Source organism: Cydia fagiglandana, chromosome 16 (genome assembly GCF_963556715.1).
Source record: "Cydia fagiglandana chromosome 16, ilCydFagi1.1, whole genome shotgun sequence".
Classification (NCBI taxonomy): Eukaryota; Metazoa; Arthropoda; class Insecta; order Lepidoptera; family Tortricidae; genus Cydia; species Cydia fagiglandana.
This window is the reverse complement of record NC_085947.1, coordinates 3,963,773-3,989,590: the sequence shown is the minus strand read 5'-3', so window position 1 is coordinate 3,989,590 and position 25,818 is coordinate 3,963,773. Positions and strand designations below refer to the sequence as shown.

The 25,818-nt window shown below is 37.1% G+C and overlaps 1 protein-coding gene across 1 annotated transcript in view; it reads right to left on the bottom strand.

The window, feature by feature from the left end:
* LOC134672199 (uncharacterized) overlaps positions 1-24,939 on the bottom strand; it is an 81,672-nt gene extending 56,733 nt beyond the window's left edge. The window contains exons 1-2 of the mRNA XM_063530099.1: positions 24,888-24,939; positions 24,489-24,505 (exon numbers count right to left, since the gene is read on the bottom strand). Of these exons, the coding sequence (XP_063386169.1) occupies positions 24,489-24,505; positions 24,888-24,939 (69 nt within the window). The remainder of the gene's footprint in view (positions 1-24,488; positions 24,506-24,887) is intronic.
* Between the last annotated feature and the right edge of the window lie 879 nt (positions 24,940-25,818).

Sequence of the window (25,818 nt, the reverse complement as noted above, 5' to 3'; positions counted from 1 at the left end):
TTTAAATTTATAAATCATTTATTTACAAACAATATATATACAGTGGTATTACGAAAAGATAATGGAGACTTAATTTTGGAAATGAAGAATATCGTTTCCTATTAAAAATATAAGAAATTTCCGAATTTTTTCCAACTGGAACTTTCGCAATTGTGGAAATTTTGCGACGGCACGTTAGTTGTTGACGGCAGGCAAGGACCAAGTAATTTTTAAACACTTTAACACTTGTACAGTTGACATTTTAACTCGTTTGCATAAATAATCGTCGAGATCTTCCAAAATTATGAAATGTTGATTTATTATTATGTGCGATATGTCGCGGATACGCCACAAGATAGATCGCTTGCAGGTTTAGATTCGTTAATGATACGCCAAAGACGGAGAATGGTCCTAATACGGTGGTGAAGTAACAAGGTGAAATAACGCTGGTATGATTTGTAACCTTACTATTTACTATGATTAGATATATTTTAATTTGGATTTAAGAGGGGACTAAAATAATACCCATTGAATTTTTAAGAGTAATTTAAACAAGAGCAAATGTCATGAAATAATTCACACGGAAACGAGACTATATCCAGCTGAGCAAATTGATTGCATAAATACAAGGGATGATCACCTTTACAATGTGGACAATTATATTTTTTAAAGGCAGGCTTCACAACTGCAGCTAATCCACGAACATGTCTATTTGTAACCTTCGATGGTGAATCTTGTTTATTGTCACTCGTCGTTTTACTTAATTCAATAGTCTCCAATATGTCTGTCCTATTTTTGAGAAATTGTGTAAGTATTCCTAATCTAATTTTCTCATGTGTAACTTTGTGCTCTTCCCATTCGCGAAGTGTGAGAGTATACATGTACCTATATCTAGTTTAGAACGATGAGGCCTCAGTAATGTAATTGGCTTTTGTTTAAGTCTTTTTTTACTAATTACGTTGAATAGATAAGAAGTTCACCTTCAGTAAATGAATAATACAATTTCTTGTAAAATCGCATCTAAAATTTAATCATTCTAATCTTATATTTTCGGTATCCAAAGTATACACTATTTTATTGATCCATCGTAAGGCCATCTTGCAACACGAATGCAACGTGTTACGATTACGATTAACTATCGATTAGGCTACAATCGATTACTATTCGATTATTCGATTGTGATTTATGATTGGATTAGTGCAAATAAAAGTGCATAAGGTCGAGTGTACATCATTTGTTGGTAGAAAGGTTTATTACTGTGATTTATGGGCGCTTTGTACTTGACGCCTTCTGTGCCTTTAGATGTACAGACGGCTGACTTATTAATTTTCTTTTAATTTCACAACTGCCTCTGCCCGCGTCTTCTGTGTGTCCTATTTAAAATGATAATTTCCGTAATGACAACTATCTTACGTCCTTTCCCGTGACTAACTTTAAGACTTCCATACCAAATTTCATCTAAATCGGTTCAACGGTTTAAGCATGTAGAAGGGACAGACAGTGGGCCTAGTCCAGGTGAGAATCGCATAGTATCGACAAACGCCAAACAAAAAAAAAATCGGACAAGTGGGAGTCGGATTCGCCCACCGAGGGTTCCGTACTTTTTTGTATTTGTCAATATAGCGGCAATTGAAATGAATCATCTGTGAAAATTTCAACTGTCTAGCTAACACTGTTCATGAGATACAGCTTGGTGACAGACTGACGGACGGACAGCGGAGTCTTAGTAATAGAATCCCGTTTACCCTTTGGGTACTAAAAAATTATTGAGATGACAGTTCCTACGAAAAGTTACGCAACTGTTTGAATACGTTATTTATTTGGCGACCGGTCTGGCCTGGTGGGTAGTGACCCTGCCTATGAAGCCGATGGTCCCGGGTTCGAATCCTGGTAAGGACATTTATTTGTATGATGATACAGATATTTATTTTGTTCCTGAGTCATGGTTGTTTTCTATGTATTTAAGTATATTTATATATTATATACAGGGTGAAATTTAATTCACTGGCCAAATTGAAACAACCGAAAGAACTCGAAAAAATATTAAACACGTGTTTTTTCTTTTAATACCGCTCAGTACATTTTTTTCGAAATAACTCATCATCAAGTTGTCCTAAAAACCTCGTACGTTATGGTGAACCGACAACTACCCACTACACCCGCTTCTCTCTTATCAGTTAAGGTCATTGACACCCCGCCCCTCCCGCTGTTTGCAATCGCGTCACCAATTATGAACCCTATTGCAGCGAGATTACCTACATAAGTTGCTAATTTTTCCTTTCATACTTTAACGGGCTTAGAACCGTCAAAATGCAAAGGCAACCCATTTTTAATCTAAAATGTTATTTGACCGTAGTTCTGTAGAAAGCGACCAACTTTTTATTTTTGTCAAAGTGACTTGCACCCTAACTCAGTAGCGTTGGTCGCTTTCTGCATTGATAAAAAAATTGAGTTGGTCGTTTTCTGCATAACTACGGTCATTTCTGACTAATGATTATTAACAAAACGTCCGTGGCTTAAAAACAATGAGTAAAAACTAGGTCAGGAATCTTTGCATTCAGGCGTATTTAAAAAATTGAATCAACTTACGTACATTTGATTAAAAATCGACGCAATTAACGAAAGTCCCACGAGATGGTACTCTTGGATTCAATCCTTGTCTGCGAAGGCGTGGAACGGATTCCATTTCGTATAATCTTTGTGCACCACGTAAACACTCACCACTTAATAAATAACACCGTACCACTTCGTAATATTCCCGGTTCGAAAACATTTTTTTAACCTTAGTACGCGCGCGATTATTATTTTAAGGTTGGCGAGTGACGAGTGACTAATCATTTATGCTTACCGTTATGTTTACCGCTAGCGCGGAATGGTTTAGTTTAGACTACCCTCGAAATTGATAAACTTGCCTACCATCGCCAACACTAACTGGGTGGACCCAATGCAACGATTATAAGGTTTAGTGTAGGTCAGATAAGGGTTTTGCTGATGTTGTTGTTAAAACCTAGGTACTATTAGGTTTGTTTACATTTGTGGTAATAGGGTGACCACGACTCGTGGAAAATATTTAAAAATTTAAAAGTGAAAATTAAAAAAAATGTACTCTTTTTTTTTCGCTAAATAGATTCCTTAAGTGTAACCTAGTGCCGGGAATGAATATGGCCAGTGATTTAAATTTCACCCTGTATATCGTTGTCTGAGTACCCACAACACAAGCCTTCTTGAGCTTACCGTGCGGCTTGGTCAATTTATAAAAAAAAATACGTTATTTAGTAACTGATTAACAAATACTGCAATCGCTTCGTCGACGTACCCACGACGTTCGTAAATTATACATTGCGAATATTACCTAAGTCACGAATTAATCAAAACGCAACATTACAGTCCGGAATCATCTGATCGGAACAATATCATTTGAATTGGATAACTCAATTAAAACCATCAGGCTCGTGTAATTAAGCGTCTATTGCGCAACGCCGTGCACGCCACGACATCAGTAGGTAAGTTATTTTGTAAAGGCTTGTAATCCCAAGGGGTTAGGTTATTTATTACAGTCAAGTTCTTTTTCTAGAGCCCACTCCAGACTAGAGATGCAACGGATAGTTCTTTGGCCGGATACCAGATACCGGATATTCGGCCTGACCTTCTGCCGAATATCCGGTATCCGGCCGCCGAGTATTCGGCCAGCGGAACTATACCTACATTTCGGTTTTTCAGGTGCGCATTCTGCAGGTTTGACCTGTACGGTTACCATCAGTTTGTCACTGACATAAACGCCGTCGAGAACGTAATTTACTTTCTATACATCCCGTTTGCACTAATATGCGAGTGCGAGCGAGATGTATAGAAAGTAAATTACGTTCTCGACGGCGTTTATGTCAGTGACAAACTGATGGTAACCGTACTGTTTCCTAGTAAACGGTCGCGCGGACTCATTTCTAAGTTCGAAATGAGTGCGCGTGCAAGTCGGTGGAATGATTAAATTGTTTTAAAATAATAAACAAGTACGATTACGAGCGTGTCTGTTTCTTAAATCCAATTTGTTTACTCCGAAATCAAGCAATGTGACTATCCGGTATCCGGCCAGATAGTAAAATAATGGCCGCTAAGGCCGGATACCGGATAGTAACCGGATATCCGGTGCATCTCTACTACAGACTATGTGCGAGAATCGCGGGCGAAGCCGCGAATGCGAGTGTGGAGTCGATTTCGCTGTCTGCGAAAATCGACTCCACACTCGCGTTCGCGGCTTCGCGCCGCGATTCACGTACGAGTGTGCAGGACCCCCAAAAGATCAAAGAGTTGATCCACCCAAGTCAGGCGTGGCGCACTCCGCGATTTCGTCGCGTCGCTACAAGTACAAGCGGCGACACCAGTTTTGGTGTCTAACAGTATTGGTTGCCGCGCACCGCTACGGCACGAACACCTCGCGCTTGCACTTGTATCTATCGTAATAGACGCGTTTTGTTAGAGTGTGAATCTTCTATACCTTGTACTATTATTTATTCTGCGCTGCTATTATTTATTCTGCACCCAGCTATACCAATTTTGTAGTTCTGATACAAAAACTCTTATCTACATATAGATACCACACAAAATATGAAATCATTTAATACGTAATGATTACCATTGTATGTTAGTTTGAGAAGTTGAATAGGTCCTTGCATTCAAAGCCCGCATACATCCAATAGATATGCAAAATGACTTTAGAAATAATCCCTTCGACACCTGAACGTATTATGATAAGCTCTTGAAAAAAGGGTTTGAGATTAACGAACGAAGGGCAAAGTAGGTTTTTCTCACGCTGGACCATTTGTATTGTTTAATAAGTATTAGTTAATAATGATTTTTTAAGTCGATAAAATATTGGAATAAAAGGATCTTTCCTATGTTATAATAAGAATGAAAATACGATGAAACGATTTAACCGCTAGTGTTTGCAGAATACTCTCTGGTATTAAATTCGCCTTACTTTAATTTCCTAATAAATAATTTAAATAAATATATATTGAAATACACGATTGGCTATTGTCACACACGATTGAGACATAATCCAAGGTAAATAGCCTAGCTTAGGTGATTAAATAGATGTTTTAACGGCCCACCTTCCACTGCATACATGAATGAATATTAGATTTAGATCCGTTTGTTTGTTCGTTTTAAACAATCTACATAATAGTGACTTCATTTTATAGAGACATTAAAAACTTATTGACGAGAATAATATTGTATTAATAAATATTTATTTATTTATCTATTATGAATAGGTATTTACGTTTTTCGAGACATGCGTTGCTTAATGACATAATCCGTCGGTCTCTTGCCACCATCAATGTGCCTACTCTTCTTGAGCCGACTGGCATTATCAGGGATGATGCAGTTATGAAGACCACTCATGATTAAAAAAAATGGTTGTCTGTAAAGTCGGTTTACGGACGATAATTTTGCGTGATAACGTCATATGAAAACATTTATGAAAAATTGCATACTTTGGCCGTAACGTTACTATGGAGATCTTAGACACTTTTTCGTGCATGCTACCCTTAGAGGCTATAACCAACGGAGACGCCATGTCTAAAATTTTCGGTACTAAATAGTCTGCCGTTTTTTGCGGGGGAGGGGCACATCAATTGTATAGGTACGTCATGTCAGATAAACGTCAGTCCATACATAATTGGTTGACATGAGGTTGACCATTGGCCGCCTATTTTCGACAGAGGGGTACTCCGAGATGCTACCGGTGTTCATCGATTTATAAGACGTTATCACGTCAAAAAACAATCCTAACCTCATAAATCGAAACATATTATCATCATTAATAAACTTTGGTGACAAGTTATTCCGACTCGGACGCCACTTAGCATAGTACCTATAAATAAACACGCAAAGTTATGCGATGACCCAAATGTTACGTCCACTGTGCCATCAGCATAATAAGTTAGGCCTTGAATAGAAATTATCATTCTTGATAATTAAGGTTAAAAGAAATCAGTTCATGAACATTGAGCCTTAAAAAACTAGAAAATACGAAGAAAATTTTGAAAGTAAAACTTAATTTCAACATTATTTGGTATTTGTAAGTTTCATACTTCCAAATTCCAAATCAAATGTCAAAGCATAGGGGGATTAGGGGGATGAAACTGGCAGGTCACATTGTTTTTGTTAATTCCCATTTTATTTGGTATTGAGTAACAGATTATTTTCGACCCGTTTAATGATTGCCGCTCGTAACCGAATTATACAGAATTATAGGCGGTCATTTGACGGGCCGGCAACAAAACAAAGAGAAAGTTAACGTGCGCGGACGATGCAGTAAGACCGCGGTGGATAGGCTTATTACGAAGGGAACTAGTTAATGTTAAGATAAGTTAAGTTTATTCTTTGTTGCAGTTTCCCTCTTTTATTGTGTGTATTTTGTAATCTGTATCTGACGTGTGTGTTGTCACTCGTTTAGGTTTAGTTTAGATGTAGATTAGTTTTTAGTTAGGTACCCACTGAAAATCAGCGTCATGGCTGGGGGCCGATTTTTGAAATTCGACCGCTCGATATCGTGTATTTCGTTCAATAATATCTCCACTACTAGGCATTTAAATTCTACTAATAGAATTGAAAACGAGTGGTCAATACCACTAGATTCCCAATTTTTATCGCTCGTATTTCAAAAATTAGCATTTCGCCGTTTTCCACCGATTTTCGAGTGACGAAATCGAACGATCGAAATTCAAAAATCGGCCCCCTGGCCGTGGCATGATGCTGATTGGGGATCCTGTTTAGCATCTAAGTAGTTTGTGTTCGTCCTTCGTAGTTTTGTTATAGTAAAATGAATTGCAGTAGTGCAGCTGCGGTCAGAAATTGAATGTTACCTTTACTTTGAATTAATATTATTAATAATTGATGGTTCCCTTCGCATACACCCGTCCTGCGCTGACGCAACGCAAACTTTTCACTCTCTTACGGCACATTATACAAGCGACATTGAAACCGACTGACCGCGATTTGACCCTAAAACGCAAACGGGATTTTGTTTGTATGTCAGCATCAGATCAAAACCCTATGGCCTAGGACATACGGACTAGATTAACATATAGTTGAATAATTAAGGGAAGCGAAGCGAGCTTTTTAAGTCTAGGTATGTTGTATGTTTACTGGGTAAAAATCTGCCTTGCAAATGCCGCGCAAAATTTTAAGAATTTTCAAATACTAGGTATTTATTATTTATATCGTGATGGCCATCCTGATTATGTTCCGTAACTACATTTTGGTCTGTCTTATGAAATTTGAATCTTGCAGTTTTTGTTCCAGAATCAACTTTTGGAGTTCACTAGTTCTGCATCGCTCACCGTTACAGATTTCAGTCACTCATAATACCGACAGGCCACACATTTTTATAAGACGGTACCTATTAACAGAACTTTTATTCGGGGCATATTTTGAACTGACAGCGTAACGATGCGACTTGCACCTAGCGTGCGAGCGGGTTAAGGGAACCGAGCGGGGTCCCCTACAATTTCCACTCTCAGTTCTCGTGTGTTCATCATCATCATCATCATCATCATCATCATCATCTTTCGCTATAAACTTGTTTCAGATACGAACAAGCACAAAACACACAATCTCAGCTAATCTGTTCAACTAAATCTAACTAAAGTTATAATTAACCACTTTGCACATTATTCGCAAGTGTGAAATTGCAGTCAGACTGACTAAATGAGGCCAGTGCCTCTACCATCAGTTGGCAGAGTATTTTTCACTTACACTCGGTGAATAAACGTGCCGTGAGTCACGTTTTACGTTTCTTTACGGTCTTATGTACCTAACTTCACTCCACTCCAAACGATGCTGTCCCTTTCTAAGTATACTAAAAAACAGAGCAAGAGTTATATCGGAGTTTTATACAGCGCCTCTAGGATTCACCTAAAGAACTAAATAACAAAATTGACACATTCTCACGTCTACGTAACTTACTATCTATGCATCTCGCTCTCGCATATTAGTGCAAATGAGATGCACAGAAAGTAATGTTACATATACTGATGGTAGCCGTGAATATGGAGGGTAGAGGTAAGGAGAATCCTTTATGACTTTATGAGAAAACTCCTTTATGGGAGAATATTTGCAAAAACTGGGCACGCTGTCAGCTATTATAATTTTTCTAAATCTCTCCAGAGTAGCCAAAAAAAGAAAACCCATAAACCTAGTTTTTCATTGTATCAATACCGTACTAAAAATCATGGGGAATGGAAGATACTCGTATTTACAAGTGGAAAAACGTTTTCTCTTTTTGTATGGACGATTACGTAGTATACTTCCCTCTTAAGGTTTTTGACGGACACTTTTTCATTATTAATTACATGGAGATTGTATTCCTTACCTCTACCATCCACTAAGAGCATTTAGAAGGGAGATGTCATCGCTGTCATTTTCTTTACAAAACAGTCTGCCGATTTTTGCGGGGGAGGGGACGTCAAATGTATTGCTATTTCTACATGATTTGTACGTAACGTACAAATAGCCATGTCAGTCCATACAAAAGTTTGCACAATTGTGCAAGTTTTTCGGCAGAGGGGTAAGTAATAATGTCAGGAAAAAAATAAAGAGTATACCTACGAGACTACTACGACTATGATATTTGATTTATTCGGTTGTCAATATAAAACAAATGTAGGTGTTCTTTCTTCTCGTATGAGACGCCATTACTATGTAATCTTGCTTGAGATTAATAAACATTACCAATATGGTGTTAAAACAAGCTTTTCTTTCCTGCTTGGAACCCTAATCCTAAATCCTAACAGTAAGCACTCAATGGCCACTCCAGTTATTAAATGCTCTAAGACCAGTTTTGTCACTTTGTTACTGACTCAACCTTCATTCTACAATTTTTTAAAGATTTGACGTTGCCATAGTTACGAAAATAATAAACATCAATGTTAGTAAACAATGTATAAATTAAAATATAATTGTATTCAAGACAAAAATTGCAAAATATGATAATTACGTAAACATCATTAATAATCGAGTTAAAATTATGACATTGCGTGTTAAAAAATAGGAAGCAAAGTATACGGCGCGATTATACAGGCTACATTTGGCTACATATTTATTACCTATGATGAAAATAGTACACACATGAGAAGAAATATTAAAATAGGTATGTATTATAATGGTCCGCTTCAGTCCGCATCATGACAGCGGCCGTCTCCTACTGCTAAGTAACATTATCTAATAGAGTGTCCGGAAAGAGAAAAGTCGTGAAATTTAGGGGAGCCCATACATTATACCTACGACTCTTCTCTTTCCGCACAGACCCTACGTATGACCTTAATAGCGATCTTAATTTTATAGTACCTATATGATCTTGAGTATATTTCAGTGCCAAGCGCCCCATTTCCAATACAAAATGAACCCACGCAGCGGGTTTTTGGCAATAAATGTGTTTAAATCTTATTTAAATTTTCAGATTCAGAACCACCAGCAAAAGTTTTTGAAGAAAGTTTTATATTTCCTGTTACCAAGTTGACATGAAAAACGATTACCTAGGTACCAAACACAATAATTTGAACAACGGAACATAAAATAATACTTACTTAGTAAAGAAAAATAAATAAACCCACAGAACATTTGTATGTTTTATTTTATTTAAGATAATAATGCTTAATAAAATACGCAGCAATTCTTGTGTAAATATTATAATAGGTCTTGCGGTATGTCTTATTCTTACTATGTGTTATGTGCACCCAGCAACAAAAACAGCAACATGTCTATGTACCGCTCCTTGTATTGAGCCTTAATTCTTAATACATATGTAACTTCTACATGCATACATGATGCAATCCGGGTTTTCATGGAAATGTTGTTTTCAATCAGCTTCTTGCCTAAAACCAAAAACTGCTCGTAAGCAATGTGATTTTCGCAAATGTAGCAGTAGAAATAGGAAAATATGATGTCAAGTATAACTCATTACCTTTGTACTAAATCAGCCTTTTATCGAACTATTAATTGATTTATCCCTTAAAGTTTTGCTTGAAGTTCACATACTGTTATAAATTTATACATATTACGTTGAAAATTGCATTAATATTCGTGAAAAATCTGCGTATTTGTTGTGTTTACAAGTTGACAGAAATGTCACGTTGGAAACGCACGTATTTTTCCATAACATCTGTCACGTTTACTCGCGTAAAGTATTTACGCAGAATAATTCTGGCTCAGTTTTCATTATATAATTAGAAAGAGAGCGTTTTAGGTGTGAAGTTAGGCAAGTATGGAAAACTCGCGTAAAAACGTTTGTAACTCATGGTACAAATTGAAATTTTTAGTTCTTTACGTGACCGGTAGAGGCACTGTACAATTACTCCATACATTTTCCTTAACTTTCTCACTATCTTCACTTCTCACTGTCATTCACGGAACTCATAGTAGAGCTACAGGTGTCATAACCTCATAACGCTTGTAAACATTAGCCGTTTGACGAGAACGAATGGTCATTTCTTCGGCTTTTGGTGTTCCACTTAAAAAACAAAAAGCTTACGTATGACGTTACATAAAGACGTTTGCCTGTGTCATGTAAGCGCGAAATGTCATCTTCGAAAGTCAGCAGAAATTATTGGAATTTGTTGTGACCTTGACATGACAAGGTGTTTTTAAGTATGGCAACATTGACAATGCATTAAAGATATTCTTACTAGGTAGTTTGAAAAGCATCCACAAAGTTGTCTAAACGCGGAATTTTTGAAAATTTGGAGGTAAGTATAGGAGTTCTTGTTCTGTTACAATGGATGTAGAAGAAATGCTCAAAACAATAGATAATCATCCACTTCAAACGTTGAAAAAATGTAATAAAGGAGACCAAAACGCAGACAACATGAAAGGTCTTTGTGTTTTACAGATACATCTGTAATTATACTTATAATATCTGTAATTATAATTATACACTACAGTGTATAATTATTTTCCATCGTATTTTACACGGAATCGTACGAACGTGTGCTATTTGAGTCAGTCTCGGTACAAAAAGTATGTAAGTACTGAGGTTGACTGAAGTAGCATGACAAATACGAACGTTTCCGAGAAAATACGATGGAAAACAATTATGCACTACATCTATACAATGTATCCTCTAAATTAACCCAATAATGCTCTACCTACATATTTAATGATTGGTCAAAAAAACAATGTAAGTAACTGTCACTTAGCACGTACAAAATTGGTGTAAACCTTTATTACTCCTTATGAGGAAAGCTCCGTTACACAGACCTTAACTTGAACTGCACTGAAGTGTAAAAATACACTCAAAACGAACATTATACGGTAATCAAAAACGACTTAAGGCTAAATGTAGCAAATCGCCAAATCCACTTATCAACCTTCCGAAACCGTAATAACAACCGTCCTTTGTTTAAAAATAAGCTTTAAGGCTTCGTTATAACTGTTTTTCCTTTAGCAAGCTAGCGAGATACTAGTTTTGGAAGGTAGTCACAGAAATTCACTTCTATTTCAAAAGAAAAACAACGATAACATTACGAATTTCGTTGAGACTTACGACGTTTTAATTTTAGGTTATGTTAACCACGTGTGCCAGTTACCAGTGACATGCTCTTACGCCATTACGGTTGACCTTGGATTTTTTATACCTTTTCGCGTACGCATTCCTTTACTTTTACTCGGAGATTGGTATCAAATTAAATGGGCGCCAGCGGTCGTGTTGACGCGTTGAAGTCTTGACTGATTTGAGGTTAGGTTAGCGTTGAAGTCTGACTGATATGATTTGAGGTTAGGTTAGCTGTCACGGAGTGATGAGTTGCCTGTTACATGCCTAATCTAATACTTATGTTTTTAATTTGTCTGTTTGTAAGTAAATACTGTTTATAAAATAATACAATTTTAAAAAATGTGTATAATTGTTTTCCATCATCGTTTTTTCACGAAAACGTACGAACGTGTCTTGCTATTTCAGTCAGCCTCGGTACAAGAAGTAATGAGGTTGACTGAAGTGGCATGGGGTGATGATTTCGGATGACATATATTTAATAACATTCATTTGGATTTGATTTGGTTTGACTTTGTTTGATATTTTACATTGAATATTTGCTTCGGGTTGGTGAAGTGAAAAATTTTGTGTTTCACTCGGGGGCAAATTTTGTTTAACCCTCGTGCTTTGAAACCCTCGCAACGCTCAAGATTCCATTTTTCGAACCACTCACATTCACTAAGCTCGTGGTTCAATTTTGGAATCTTTCGCTTGCTCGGATATCAATATTAGCACGAGCGGTTAAACAACAACTTTGCCCCCTTGTAAAACAAATAACTATTATACAACTACTAGTGAGGAATCGGGACCAAGAACACCCAATGTTATCATAATAATAACAACCAACCACTGATATTTACTCAAACACCTTTGCCTTTGTTTGATGAAATTACGAACCGAATCGAAATTCATCGTAAACACTATCATTGATTTAAAAACAAAATCTTCGTTTTTTTCATAACAAGTGTGAAGCAGACTGAGGATTACTTCAATTTAGTGATAAATACTTACATGTTCATAAATATTATTATACTTCGTTTTTTTTAGCATTAGAAATTAGGTAAACAATCTTGATGTGTCTTTTATTAACACATTTTAAAAATAAGTTACAACAAATATGTAACAATTATGAATCTATGAGTGACATTCCATTTCCAACTGCAGCTGAAATACTGTTCATTTTACTATGGAAACGCGTCGCTGTCATTGTCAATTTCCATAGAAAATGAACAGTATTGCAGCTGCAGTTGGAAATGGAATGTCACTTTAATACGGTCTTTTATATTCTTCTGCTTTCATAAGTAATAGTTACTGATTTTTAAAAAGCGTTTTTCAATTAAAAGATATTTCAAGATCGCTTACCTTCTTTCAAGTTCTTTCTAATGCTAAAAGAAACGAACTATAAGTGTTAACATGTATTTAGACAGTGGCGGCTAGATAGACTATACGTTCTTTGAAGATATGTTAAATAGTATAATTAAAAATATGTTAGCCAGAGTCGGACCAAGAAAAGTCTGCAGCGGATTTGATAGCCTAGACAGTATACGTCATAATTTCATAGAAGTTTGACACGTGCACTGCGTGGGCTATAAAATCCGCTGCAGACTTTTCTTGGTCTGACTTTATGACGAGCATGATTATTGCCATTACCAAAGACAATAAAATACGAGTACCAATAGGCATTGAGAAAGAATCTAGACATCGCAATATCGCAAAGTAGGTATAGTGAAGATAAAGATGGGTAAGACTCAAGTCCTTTGAGTCCTCTGCTTTACCGTAAAATGGGGTGAGTTGGGTGAAATTTGACTTTCAAACCTCGATAAAATTTTATTTCTACACGTGAAAACCGAATGATGTAAGTACAGTGAAACCTGGATAAGTGGGATCTCAAGGGACGAGCAAATTTGTCTCACTTTAAGAGGTTTTCCACTTACACAGGGTCTCAGTTAGCCAGGTATAAATAAATTTCTGTCTCATTTATAGAGTGTTCCGTTAATAGAGGTGGGAAAAGAGGTTATTCAGGTGGTAAATAAGGTATTTTGTCAACATTAAATATGAATTGTAATCATCAACAATAAATAAAGGTACAATAATCCTTGTCCTTAAATAGTTTTTTTAGTCTGTTCAATTTTTTATTCGAACTAACTTTAAATGATTCTACTTCTACAGAGGATTGATTTTGCAAAATTAAATTTAAAACGGACTTCATTGCGTCTTAGAACATAAATAAATGAAAATTAATTTTTGATTTTTCGTTTCGATAGTTTTAACTACTTACTCAAACTAACTAAATAAAACTTGAAGTCGTTTAGACACAATTAATCGAATGCGGAATTTTCGGTTAGACTGAAGTCCAAGATCTTCAATAAAGTCCAAGTTAGAGAGGTCATAAATTGACGTTATCTCAGATACAGAGGTCAATTCCTATAGCATTCTAAAAAAACAATGAAGCAAATGTAATCTTTCAAATATAGTCTCAGTAAAAGAGGTAAAATACACTCTCTGTCTCAGTAATAGAAGTAAATTTGACTATAAAATCGAAACAACTAATCTCAGTTAAAGAGGTCTGTTTTTTATCACTAACAGAGGTAATTCAGCGCCAAAGTGCCGGGACCGCACCATGAGTCCCAGCTATAGAGGTTTCTCACTTATCCAGGTCCCACTTAACCAGGTTTCATTGTATATAATAAGTAAATAATAATAATAAATAAATATTTTAGGACATTCTTACACAGATTGACTAAGTCCCACAGTAAGCTCAAGAAGGCTTGTGTTGTGGGTACTCAGACAACGATATATATAATATACAAATACATACTTAAATACATAGAAAACACCCATGACTCAGGAACAAATATCTGTATCATCATACAAATAAATGCCCTTACTGGGATTCGAACCCAGGACCATCGGCTTCGCAGGCAGGGTCACTACCCACTAGGCCAGACCGGTCGTCAAAAAATAAGTGGTTCGGACGTTTGTATTTTAGTTTGTATTTTATTTTGGGTAGTTCCATTTCATAACCTTGACGATAAAGAGGAAAACCCACCTCACCCCGTAGTGTCTCGTATTTGGGGTGAGAGGGTTTTTCATACAAAGGTGATCTTGGAAGATTGTTGGATCGATTTTTTTCTATTATGCGTATTACTATAGCCCCATTTTAAATTGGAATACATTATTTTTGTAGCAGTAGCCTTAAAATCCCTTCTCACCCCCCTCTCAAATCTTCTCTCCCCATTCATAACCCAACTCTCCCCGCGAAACCTACTCACCCCGTTTTACGGTACCTAAATAAGACTCTACTCGGTTTTTCAGACACTAGTCATTAAGTCAAAACTTATCGAGACCTTTTTTTTTTACGTTGGGGAAATGCGTTTACGCATGCCACCTGGTCCGGAGGAACCAGGGGGGATGACGGACTAACCAATGAAGGACTACCGTCTAAAACCACCAACGAGTGCCGGCTCCGCCTCAGATAGGGTGCCGCAGGGTCGCTAAACTTATCGAGACCTGAGTCTTCTGAAAAGACTTGAGTCCTTTAAAGATAACTCTTAAATTATTAATAAAAATTTGTGAAACTGCATTTTCTTTGCATGAAATTCAAGGTTAAGGTACACTGGCGTTCAAAAGTGCATGGAGATGTTTCAACCGTAATATTAAGGCATTACGGTCGACATCTACTAAACCATGCACTTTTGAACGCCACTGTACACATCAGTCGATAATGCCTATTTCCTTAACCCCACTTGCACCATCCCACTAACCCATGGTTAAGCGGTTAACCCGTTAACCCAGTGTCAAATTGTACTGGTAACCATGGTAACTCCAAATTCAACCGGTTAACCCCGGGTTAGTGGAATGGTGCAAATGGAGCTTAGTGTTTATTTAGATAAAACCTAATCTTTGGACTAGCTTCCTACATAAACCCTCTTGATCAAGTGCACACGGTTAACTGACAATTCACAACCCTTATTGCAAAGCTGTAAAGTCCACTATTGCTGAGCAAAATTTGCTGTTTTTACTCTGTAATCCGTGAAGACAAATCGTGATGTTTCCTTGCGGTTCATATTATTATTGTTTGCGCAACGCAAAAACTACAAATTTTATAATCATAAGAATTTACGAACGCCCCGAAGCTAGTCATAACGTAATGTCTAGATGCCTAACAAAAACCAGGGGTGCGAAACTCCTGACTTCGGTCAAACTCGGCTCCGCTCGGCTTAGCATTGCTCCGAGCAATTATTAGGGTTGGCACCACTTGACTTCCTTTTGCGTGCAAGACCACAAATAAGATAATCACTTGTGTTTTGACAACCCTAAATAGCCGAAAGGGATAGTGCCATATATTAGAAAGGGACAGCATGATTCGACCCTGAACCGCTGTCAAACTTCGTTTTTGTAGGAAGTTTCCTTTCTGTACGGTAGTGCTATTAATTATTCTGTGTAAAAACCTAGATACGTCACGTCACGTCAAACCTGTAGGGCATGCCGGAACTATACTCTGTACCTTCAGGTATTTAAATCATCAGTTCAGCCATAAGACGTCCACTGCTGAACATAGGCCTCCCCCTTGGACCTCCATTCGTACCGTTTGGAAGCGACCCGCATCCAGCGTCTTCCGGCGACCTTAACAATGTCGTCCGTCTATCTTGTGGGTGGACGTTCTACGCTGCGCTTGCTAGTTCGTGGTCTCCACTCGAGTACTTTTCGACCCCATCGGCCATCTTCTCTGCGCGCAATGTGGCCTGCCCATATAGGTATTTAAATAAAAGTAAACAAATCATCTGTACATTTTCGGGTAGTTATAACTTTATTGATTAATTAATCAGCCAAATACAAAACCACCTGGATCTGTCACTGAACGACCTGACTTTAACCTGCATTATTTGATCATGTAATGTTTTCATCTACCGTCAACTGGCTTAAGAAGCCATTTGAGGGTAGATTTTGTTTAATCTTTTTTAAATAAGTACCTAAAGATACAGACTATATAGTGTCTCTGTATGAACGCGAGTCGAGCGTCTCATATTTTCTGCCTAGGCTTAACGCGATACTATGAATGAATATAAATTTTCGATTAAACACTTGATATTTCTGGTTTACTTTCATTACAGACTTCCTCCATTTTCCTACTGCCGTATTCGAACTTCAAGACATTCACAAGAGCCGACACGTACTAGATCCATTCTAGACACGTTGTAGTTTAGATATCAACTAGTTCTCTTTTGCAGCGCAATTCGGGCAACCAATGTCACTTTTACGTTAGATAGAGCACGATATCTATTAGATGTGAATTAGATTTCTAAGTCATATCCTGTGGAAATCGTTCAAGAGTATCTCCAGAATCGCGCAAATGTCAAACTTGACAGGTTAGATCTTAAACATATCGTTATCGTATCTTGGTGATATCTAATAGATGTCTATTTCATAATCCGAATCGGGCCCCAAGTCTATGTAGTAAAATGAAGTTATGATACAACTGATTGGCTTACTATGTTGAAGCGATATTATCATTTTATAAGAAGATAGACAGGATATTTGATGGCTAATCTATACGTTAATGTTTGGTTCCTTATGGCTTAGTTAGTACCAACATTTTCAATTTATTACATTTCAATCACTATATCATTCAATTTTTTTCATATCAATAATAATGTCATTACATAAAGGTATAATTATTACTGATAGTGTATAAATTGCATTGCACTACACCTCACATTTTAAATTTAAATCCTACAGGACACTTTTGCATGCAGGTCATATGAAAAAGTTACCAACCTATCAATAAAATAAGCTCCGAAGTTTATCGTTAGGTATTGTACAGTCAGCAGCAGAAGTTGCTAAGCGGGCGAGAGGGTCAAAATGATCTTGACACGACTTTATTAGTAAGAGAATATAGTCATCAAGTAATTTTGTACATCTCGCCCGCTTAGCAACTTCTGCTGCTGACTGTACCTAATATGCACGTACTCTCGACTGAAATGGAATGTACGTAGTGCATGGTGGTGAAAAAAAAACTCAAACGCACACATCGAAGGTGAAATTAAGATTTCACGGGACGACGTCTTCGTACTATTTATTTGCGGTCAAATGTTAAAAGTAATATGTCCTTAACCGCCAGGGCGGCGCCACAGTTATATCCAAAACGAATATACACTAAATATTGCATTTATTTTACTCCTACACGTGAAACCGATATCAGACCTTACCATGAGTTTACCGCGATCGTAAATGCTAGCGAATTCGCCAACTCATTCGAAGTCATGCTTGCGAATTCGTCAACTCACTCGAAGTCAATCTACTTGCACCAATTATATTGTACATCCGTGATAGATAAACTGTTGGTTCTTAATTTTATTATGTACCTAACCAATACGCCGTTTATCGACAAAAGACATATTTTGGGGCCAATTTTTTACTTTTTAGGTAGTTTTAGTTACTAGTTTAATTTATTTTCGTTTGTCTTTATTATTTAGTTTATATTTAAGTTTAGTTTTTAATTAGTATTATGTCTCTTTAAAAAAAAATATTTAGGTCATACTGAGCAACTTTTACTATGGGAACTCTTCTGCTGGCTGGCAAAGGCGTCTACAGCCAGATTCGGAATTAAAAATTTGATATGGTTCTGAACTGGTTATGATACGATCATCTTGGTGATTGGCGCGTCTCACGCACGATTTTAAAACCTGTACCGACATAATATGTCAAAATGTTAACAGCCAAATTATTTTCGCGATACCGAGTACGAGCGAAATGCATTGCGAGTTAGACCGGGAGATAGTGACACATTTTAGTGGGTCATTTGTACCAGTATGGCGGTTCGTCAGGGGTCTAAGTACGTAATGAACGAAATAAAAATGATGGTCATAGCGCTGGTACCGGCGGCCCAATCGCGTGGGCGTTAGTCGAACGTGTCGGATAAAATACGAGTGTCGAACGATTTGTTCCACAAAAATCCTCGTATTTTTCGATAGTCCATAAAAAAGAAGTAGACGGTACCGTAATGCCATACTTCTCCGGTGTGACTTACAGCCCGCCATACTGAGGCGAACACATTAATAAAAAAAAAACAATTAAATCATTTGTGCCAAGCTAATTTTTGCACAGGTGATCATCGTCGAGCAGCCATTCATGGACATCACCATGCCATACTTTTCGGATGGTTCCAAATGGCCGCCATACCGCCCCAAAGGAGTTAATTTTTTTTTTATTGCTAAACGATTTGTACCATCTTGTAATTTATTTTCAAGACTTGCTGTGTGATCATAAATGGAAATCTCATAATGCCATACCTGTAGGCGGTGGCAAATGTGTATAATTTTTTTTTTTATTTCAAGTATGGTGCCCCTTTTTCCCCCTATTAGAAGTATGGCAAATATAATAATGGTCACATTGCATCATATAAATTCCAAAAATCCAAATGCCATACTGGTACAAATCGACAAAAAATTGTTTTTTGTTTTAAGTCTTGGCTTAAGTCTCACAGTCGTCCCGCCCCGTAGTTATAATCTGAAATATTTTTTTTTAGGTATAATTGTATCCAAACAAACAGAATATGATGATGCCATGCTGTAAAAAATTATTTAACGTATACATAGTCGTATTTTTGAAACGTGTCGATTAAATAAGTTTTTCAAGTATGGCAGCACTTTTTCCCCCTACTATAAGTATGGCAATTATAATAACGGTCACATTTTATCAAATACTTTCCAAAAATTTAAATGCAATTTTGGTACAAATCGTTTAGCAAAAAAAAAAATAACTCCCTTGCGGCGGTATGGCGGCCATTTGGAACCGTCCGAAGAGTATGGCATGGTGATATCCATGAATGGCTGCTCAACGATGATCACCTGTGCAAAAATTAGCTTGGCACAAATGGTTGAATTGTTTTTTTTAAATTAATGTGTTCGCCTCAGTATGGCGGGCTGTAAGTCACACCGGAGAAGTATGGCATTACGCTACCGCCTACTTCTTTTTTATGGACTATCGGAAAATACGAGGATTTTTGTGGGACAAATCGTTCGACACTCGTATTTTATCCGACACGTTCGACTAACGCCCACGCGATTGGGCCGCCGGTACCAGCGCTATGACCATCATTTTTCTTTCCTTCATTACGTGCTTAGACCCCTGACGAACCGCCATACTGGTACAAATGATCCAGTAAAATGTGTCACTATCTCCCGGTCTAAGTGAATTTATGCAAATATGCAGTCGCTGGCTAATGCCGCGTCAAACTCGTAGTAAGGGTACTTATATTCAAAATTGAAAATGTTAATAGATGCTAATACTTTCGCAAGGTGATAATCCGAGTAGTTTATCTCTGCTACCGTATTCGGGGTTCATTATATCTTATTTTACATTAAAATAATCCTTGTAACGGCTCATATTTCAGATTGATATCAGTATAATGAACTCTATAGTGTTAATAGAGTTAGACCAAGAAAAGTCTGCAGCGATTTTGATAGCCCACGCGGTGCACCTGATATTTTAAACGTCAAACTTGTATAAAATTATCCACTCACTTGGTCTAACTCTATGTGTCGAAGTCTTGTCAAAGGTCGCTTCCCAATGACGAGATTTGCTTGTATCTTTCTTTATACGAATAACCTGTAAAAAGGTCCTACGAGACAAGCGACAATGTGGGACTTTTTGCTAGGTAACGACACATCATTTAAGATTTGAGGTGTTTATTTCATATCAATTCACAAACTTTTTTTAGTTAGACCGCTATGCTAGTGTTATAGGTAGGGTTGCCAGATGGTCGGGATTTGGCGGGATTCTCCCGATTTTTAGCATGTGTTCCCGATTCCCGACAAAGTGTAAACTGTCCCGAAAAACAGCTTCACGTTATAAAACAATATTTTCAAGTTCTGAACTGCCGTCGAGCGAGCGAGCTGACGTAGTACTAATAATGTAAAATCACGTTGTTTTTAATATAATTACTTTAATTTGAATGTATTTATTTCCCGACTCAAGTCCTAAAATCCCGAAAAATTTATATTGTTTCCCGATAATAGCGCCTTTCGATCTGGCAACCCTAGTTATAGGTACGTCTTTCCTGTGCTTATTTGCTCAAATTTTCAGTCAAAAGGTAATTAAGGCCTATGTACCATACCATCAGCCGCAAAAGTTCATGGCGCCTTTATCAATGAGTTCAGTCATAATTTCTCCATGCAAATTTTCACATCTCACTGTAACACTACATATAGGACGGAAGTGGCTCGTCAGGAGGATAAATACGGCGCGATTCGGGAACTAAATTAGAGATTCACTAGATATGAAATAGTACAGATATGTGATGTTCCACGGCAAAAGGTACCATTGCCCCGGCTGAATATTGGAGCGGCTTCAATAATAGCGTAAGCGCCAGCCGCCATAAGGTACCTTTTGCCGTGGAACGACACATATCTTTACTATTTCTTATCTAGTGAATCTCTAATTCATTTCCCGAATCGAGCCGATAGACAAAGATAATACAACAGAAGACAACCAATAGACAACGTAGCGTACATTCCAGAATCCGAGGCATCACATCCGCTCGGAACCGTATCATTTATAGATCAGCAAAAACAGACGCTTGACAACTGTATAATAAAGACTGTCAATCTGTAGCTATACAAAGTCATTCCTATTCATTGTTGTACAAACAGCAATGCTCCTAACTGTACATCGGTGGACCCATAGACCTAGGATTCGCTTGCGCTTGACAGACAGCTGAAGTGTGCGAAAGGGAAGCCATCACGTATATGAACATCCCATGAGTGCGAAAGAGTCAGACTACCAATGAGAAAACGTAACCACTTTTGAGTTTGACGACGGCCGCGGACGGCCAAGAGCGTATCACGGTAATTTTCAAATTGAAAAATATACACGGATTAGGACGAAAAGTATTAAATAAAGTAATTCAGGGAAGATGGTGTCTTGTAGTGTGCCGGATTGCAGTGTCACAGGGCCAAATAATCCAAGCAATTACTCATTTCAGAGGATTTATGATATTCCGAACGAAATTTTCATAACGATATTGTGTCAAATTAACAGCGTAAAAAGTGTAAGAAGCCGGTTTATACAGTTCATTATAAGTTTTTCTTCCGCTCCGTGCTAATATTTTATCATATTAGTCAATAATTTAGGATATTTTGTGTAAAAACATAAACTGTTCGTTTACGCTAGGGCTTGACAAAATGTTCATATGACAGTATCGATAACTTGTCGGCATATTAATAGTTATGTAATTATTTCTTCACAAAACATCATTAAGATATTAGTTTTTATAACCGACTTCAAATAATAACGATTGTTATACCTTTTTGAAGGTGTTCATGTTTAGCGTGTCATGATAACTTCACTTTGCAACACAGTAAGAGTTACATTAAGATAAGTCTGTAACGATTTTGATGGCAAACGCAGTGCAATTGTTATTTATACGTCATAATGTCGTAGAATTTTAATGTTTAAAATAACACATTTGAAAAAGTAGTCGATAAAGCAATCAAACATCGACAGATTAGTAATATGTTGTAACATGACATCACTATTTTTGATCTCACATAGACAATTTACGCACACACTTGCATTTCATTTTTGGTCACACTTTTGAAGATTGAGAGTTGTTCTTTGTCATATAATTCTTTGGGTGGGCCTTATTACTAAAGGCATAATGTCCGCCAATGTACCTACAGTAAATTACTGTTATAAGTGTAGGCGCCACCGCGGTTTCAAATCCGTATTTTTAGGGTTCCGTACCCAAAGGGTAAAACGGGACCCTATTATTAGGGTTCCGTACCCAAAGGGTAAAACGGGACCCTATTACTAAGACTTCGCTGTCCGTCCGTCCGTCCGTCCGTCCGTCTGTCACCAGGCTGTATCTCACGAACCGTGATAGCTAGACAGTTGAAATTTTCACGGATGATGTATTTCTGTTGCCGCTATAACAACAAATACTAAAAACAGAATAAAATAAAGATTTAAATGGGGCTCCCATACAACAAACGTGATTTTTGACCAAAGTTAAGCAACGTCGGGAGGGGTCAGTACTTGGATGGGTGACCGTTTTCTTTTTGCTTTTTTTGTTTTTTTTTTTGCATTATGGTACGGAACCCTTCGTGCGCGAGTCCGACTCGCACTTGCCCGGTTTTTTGTATAGCGCTTTATTCTTTTCTTTGACACGAAATCTTTTCAGCATTCTTTATCTAAAAGAACTTAGGAGGTAAACTACCTACTAAGTTCTTTTAGATAAAGAATACCTACCTACCTACTTAGCTATCTGAGAGAGGTAAAAATATATGGCTCTTTGGTGATCAAATAAGTAGGTACATAGCGACTTATACATACACGTAATTATACAACTAAATATTGGTGACATTACTTCAGAAATTTACGAGAAGCCCAATTATATGATGTACCGACTATTGATCGGCCGACTAGTCGGCTAGTCGGCCAGATCATTAATTTCGTATAAGTTCGGATACACTTAAAAACAATCGTTTTACCCCTTTCGTCGCGTTATTCATCATAATTAGGTATAAATAGTAACGCTGAAAAATATAATAATCCTAAGGCTATATTTTATACCACAATTCAGACAAGAAAGCGATCACACGGTCAATAATTCGACAAAAGTTTTCGTACGCACCCTAAATAGGAATTTGGGTAAAATATGTGAAAAGCTTACAATGGTAAATATTTGCTGTTTATTTATTTTGCCCTGTTTTTCTGTCACTTATAAAGTGCGGACTAATCGGCCATTTTTGCCGACTATATAGTCGCCGACTAATCGCCGACTACAAATGAGGCCGGATAGTCGGCTTTCCCGACTAGTCGGTACATCCCTATATAGTATTCTTTATTATTTTGTTGTCAATGCAATGAGTCTGCCGTGAGACTGACAAGACAATGATATAATTGTTCCGTTATACGGCACTAGACCAGAAGTCGGCGGTAATGAGATAATAGTCATAGCAGATAATTCATGTGTGATTGAAGGAAGGAGATCCCAAATTTGGATTTGGTAACCCTAAGGTTGCGTACTTATCGAGAGAACGAACGCACTCCTCATTCCATGTTTAAAATTTTAAATAGGGTCGTTGCACTAGTTTTCGTCCACTTGAAATATGAATATAGGTAATTCATTGCTGCACAAATTTGGATTTATTGCAATCCTTAATATCTAAACAATTTATCTATCTACATAAAAATTATAAGTATTATATATGTATTATTTGCTAAGCCGTCAAGTGGACAGAAACTTGCACTGGACGGTAAACTGACGCAATTACCCTACCTTTTATAAAAAAGTTGCTGCTAGGGTTTTTAATAATGGCTCATTTATTGAGCTCCAAACATGTAATCAAATACCCAGGTAAAAAGCTGTTGACATTTAGGTAATGATTGCCTAAATAGGTACCTACTGTTTATTAGTGAATATATCTTGGATGTCTTGGCCCATCAGTTATACCTGATTTCAAAAACATAACCTAGAGCTTCTTATATTGGCAAGTTTTTTGCACTTAGCAGAAGATCACATGTAATAAAATACCTTGTTATGAAATCTGCTTTGAATTTGTACCCTATGGCAATTTTAGTGTGTAGTTTGATTCTAAAAACACTATTTTACATATTTTTATAAATATTACAAAACCACTTGGTGCAACTTTACGAAATATGCTAATAGAACATGAGATTTCGTTTAAAGCAATAAAAGAACGGCAATTATTACGTTATTTTAATTCGTCCTTGTGATTGGGTCTTACGCTAACTAAGCATAAATTATTAGAACCAGCTAAATATTTAATGTTATTTATTCAATTTACATTTTGTTAAGATAGGTCGTCCGCGCAGCGAATTACTTATGGATAGAAATTTAAAAAAAAATTTGTTAAGTTAGCTCTACATCGCCCATAGAAATTAAAAAAAAAACTACTAAACATCTGAGGAAATAAAGGTAGGTTTATTAAATGATAAAAAAATGTATACTCACTTTTCGACAGATGGTGCCTCCGATAATATACCTTCACTAAACAAACACATCACGCAACACATTTATAAAACACTTGGTTCTGCACATAGTTATAAAATACAAATAAAAAGTAACACAGTGACCCAGATATTTTAATGTTTTATCAAGCACGTACCGTCTATCATAAAACACCCAATATTTACTCAACTTTTTAAATTTCGAAACGGCGCGCTGGCGAAATGGCGCGAAAACTTTATGGTGAATCGATTATTTACGAATTTTCCAACACAATTATTTACAGTTTTATTTTCTATATTTATTGCGTAATATTGTAGATTTTAATTTAAAATTTGACTAATATGTATGTCGTAATGTATAAGATAGATAATAAAAAGTATGTCATTCGAATGCGGGTCGGACCGGGTTGGACTTGGTTGCGTAGTGACGCGTGCTCGCGACGCGACTGTGCCATAGAAACTGAAAGTGTCTGAGCCCCTCCCTGATGCTACCGGCGTTAGGTAATACCTTTATTACCATATTAATCCCTGATCATAACTTGATGCATCCAATGACTTCTCTTTACTTAAAAACTATCAAATTAACATTTTCGCATGGCAAGGTTTGGCGTTTGGCTGACCAAAATGCAAGTCCAATTAGGTATTTGGATGCGAGATTCGATAAGCTCTCTAGGGTGAGTATTATATTCTCTGTCTCTAGGTAACTATTAGGTTGATAAATAAATATAAATATCATCAATGCTTAGGGCGGTTTCAGACTAGCGTTTTATACGAGCGTACGCGTACGCGCGTGTCAGCTCGTATGGACCAAATTTATAGAAAAGTAACGCGCGTGTAAGCTCGTAAACATCAAATGTAGGATAATGTAACGCGTGTGTGAGCTCGTACCGGCGAAACGACCGTATACGCGCAGAAATACCTATACGCTAGTCTATAACCTACCTTCAAAAATATACCCTCTACCTAGTTACATACATAAAGGGTAAACAATGCTTAGTTAACGCCTTCACTAAGAACCTTCTACAGCGATCAAAAGCACTGAAAGTTACGAAATGACATGAAAGTCGTAAAATGCAGTCTGGTTTGACAATGGCCGAAATATCCAATTTGGAGTGAGGCGAGAATCCGAGAAAGGCAGGGCGCATTCCGAGGGACTACCGCCGACGCCCCGCCGGGCGTTTACGATTACGTCGAGACTAGTTGATAATAAGGACTGAACGTGTACCCCTAATCGGCTTCGGGCTTCTATTCACACATGAAAAATTTTATTTTTCACTGACAAAAAAAGAGCATAACTGCAGTTGCAGTTAGTAACATCACATAATAAATAATAG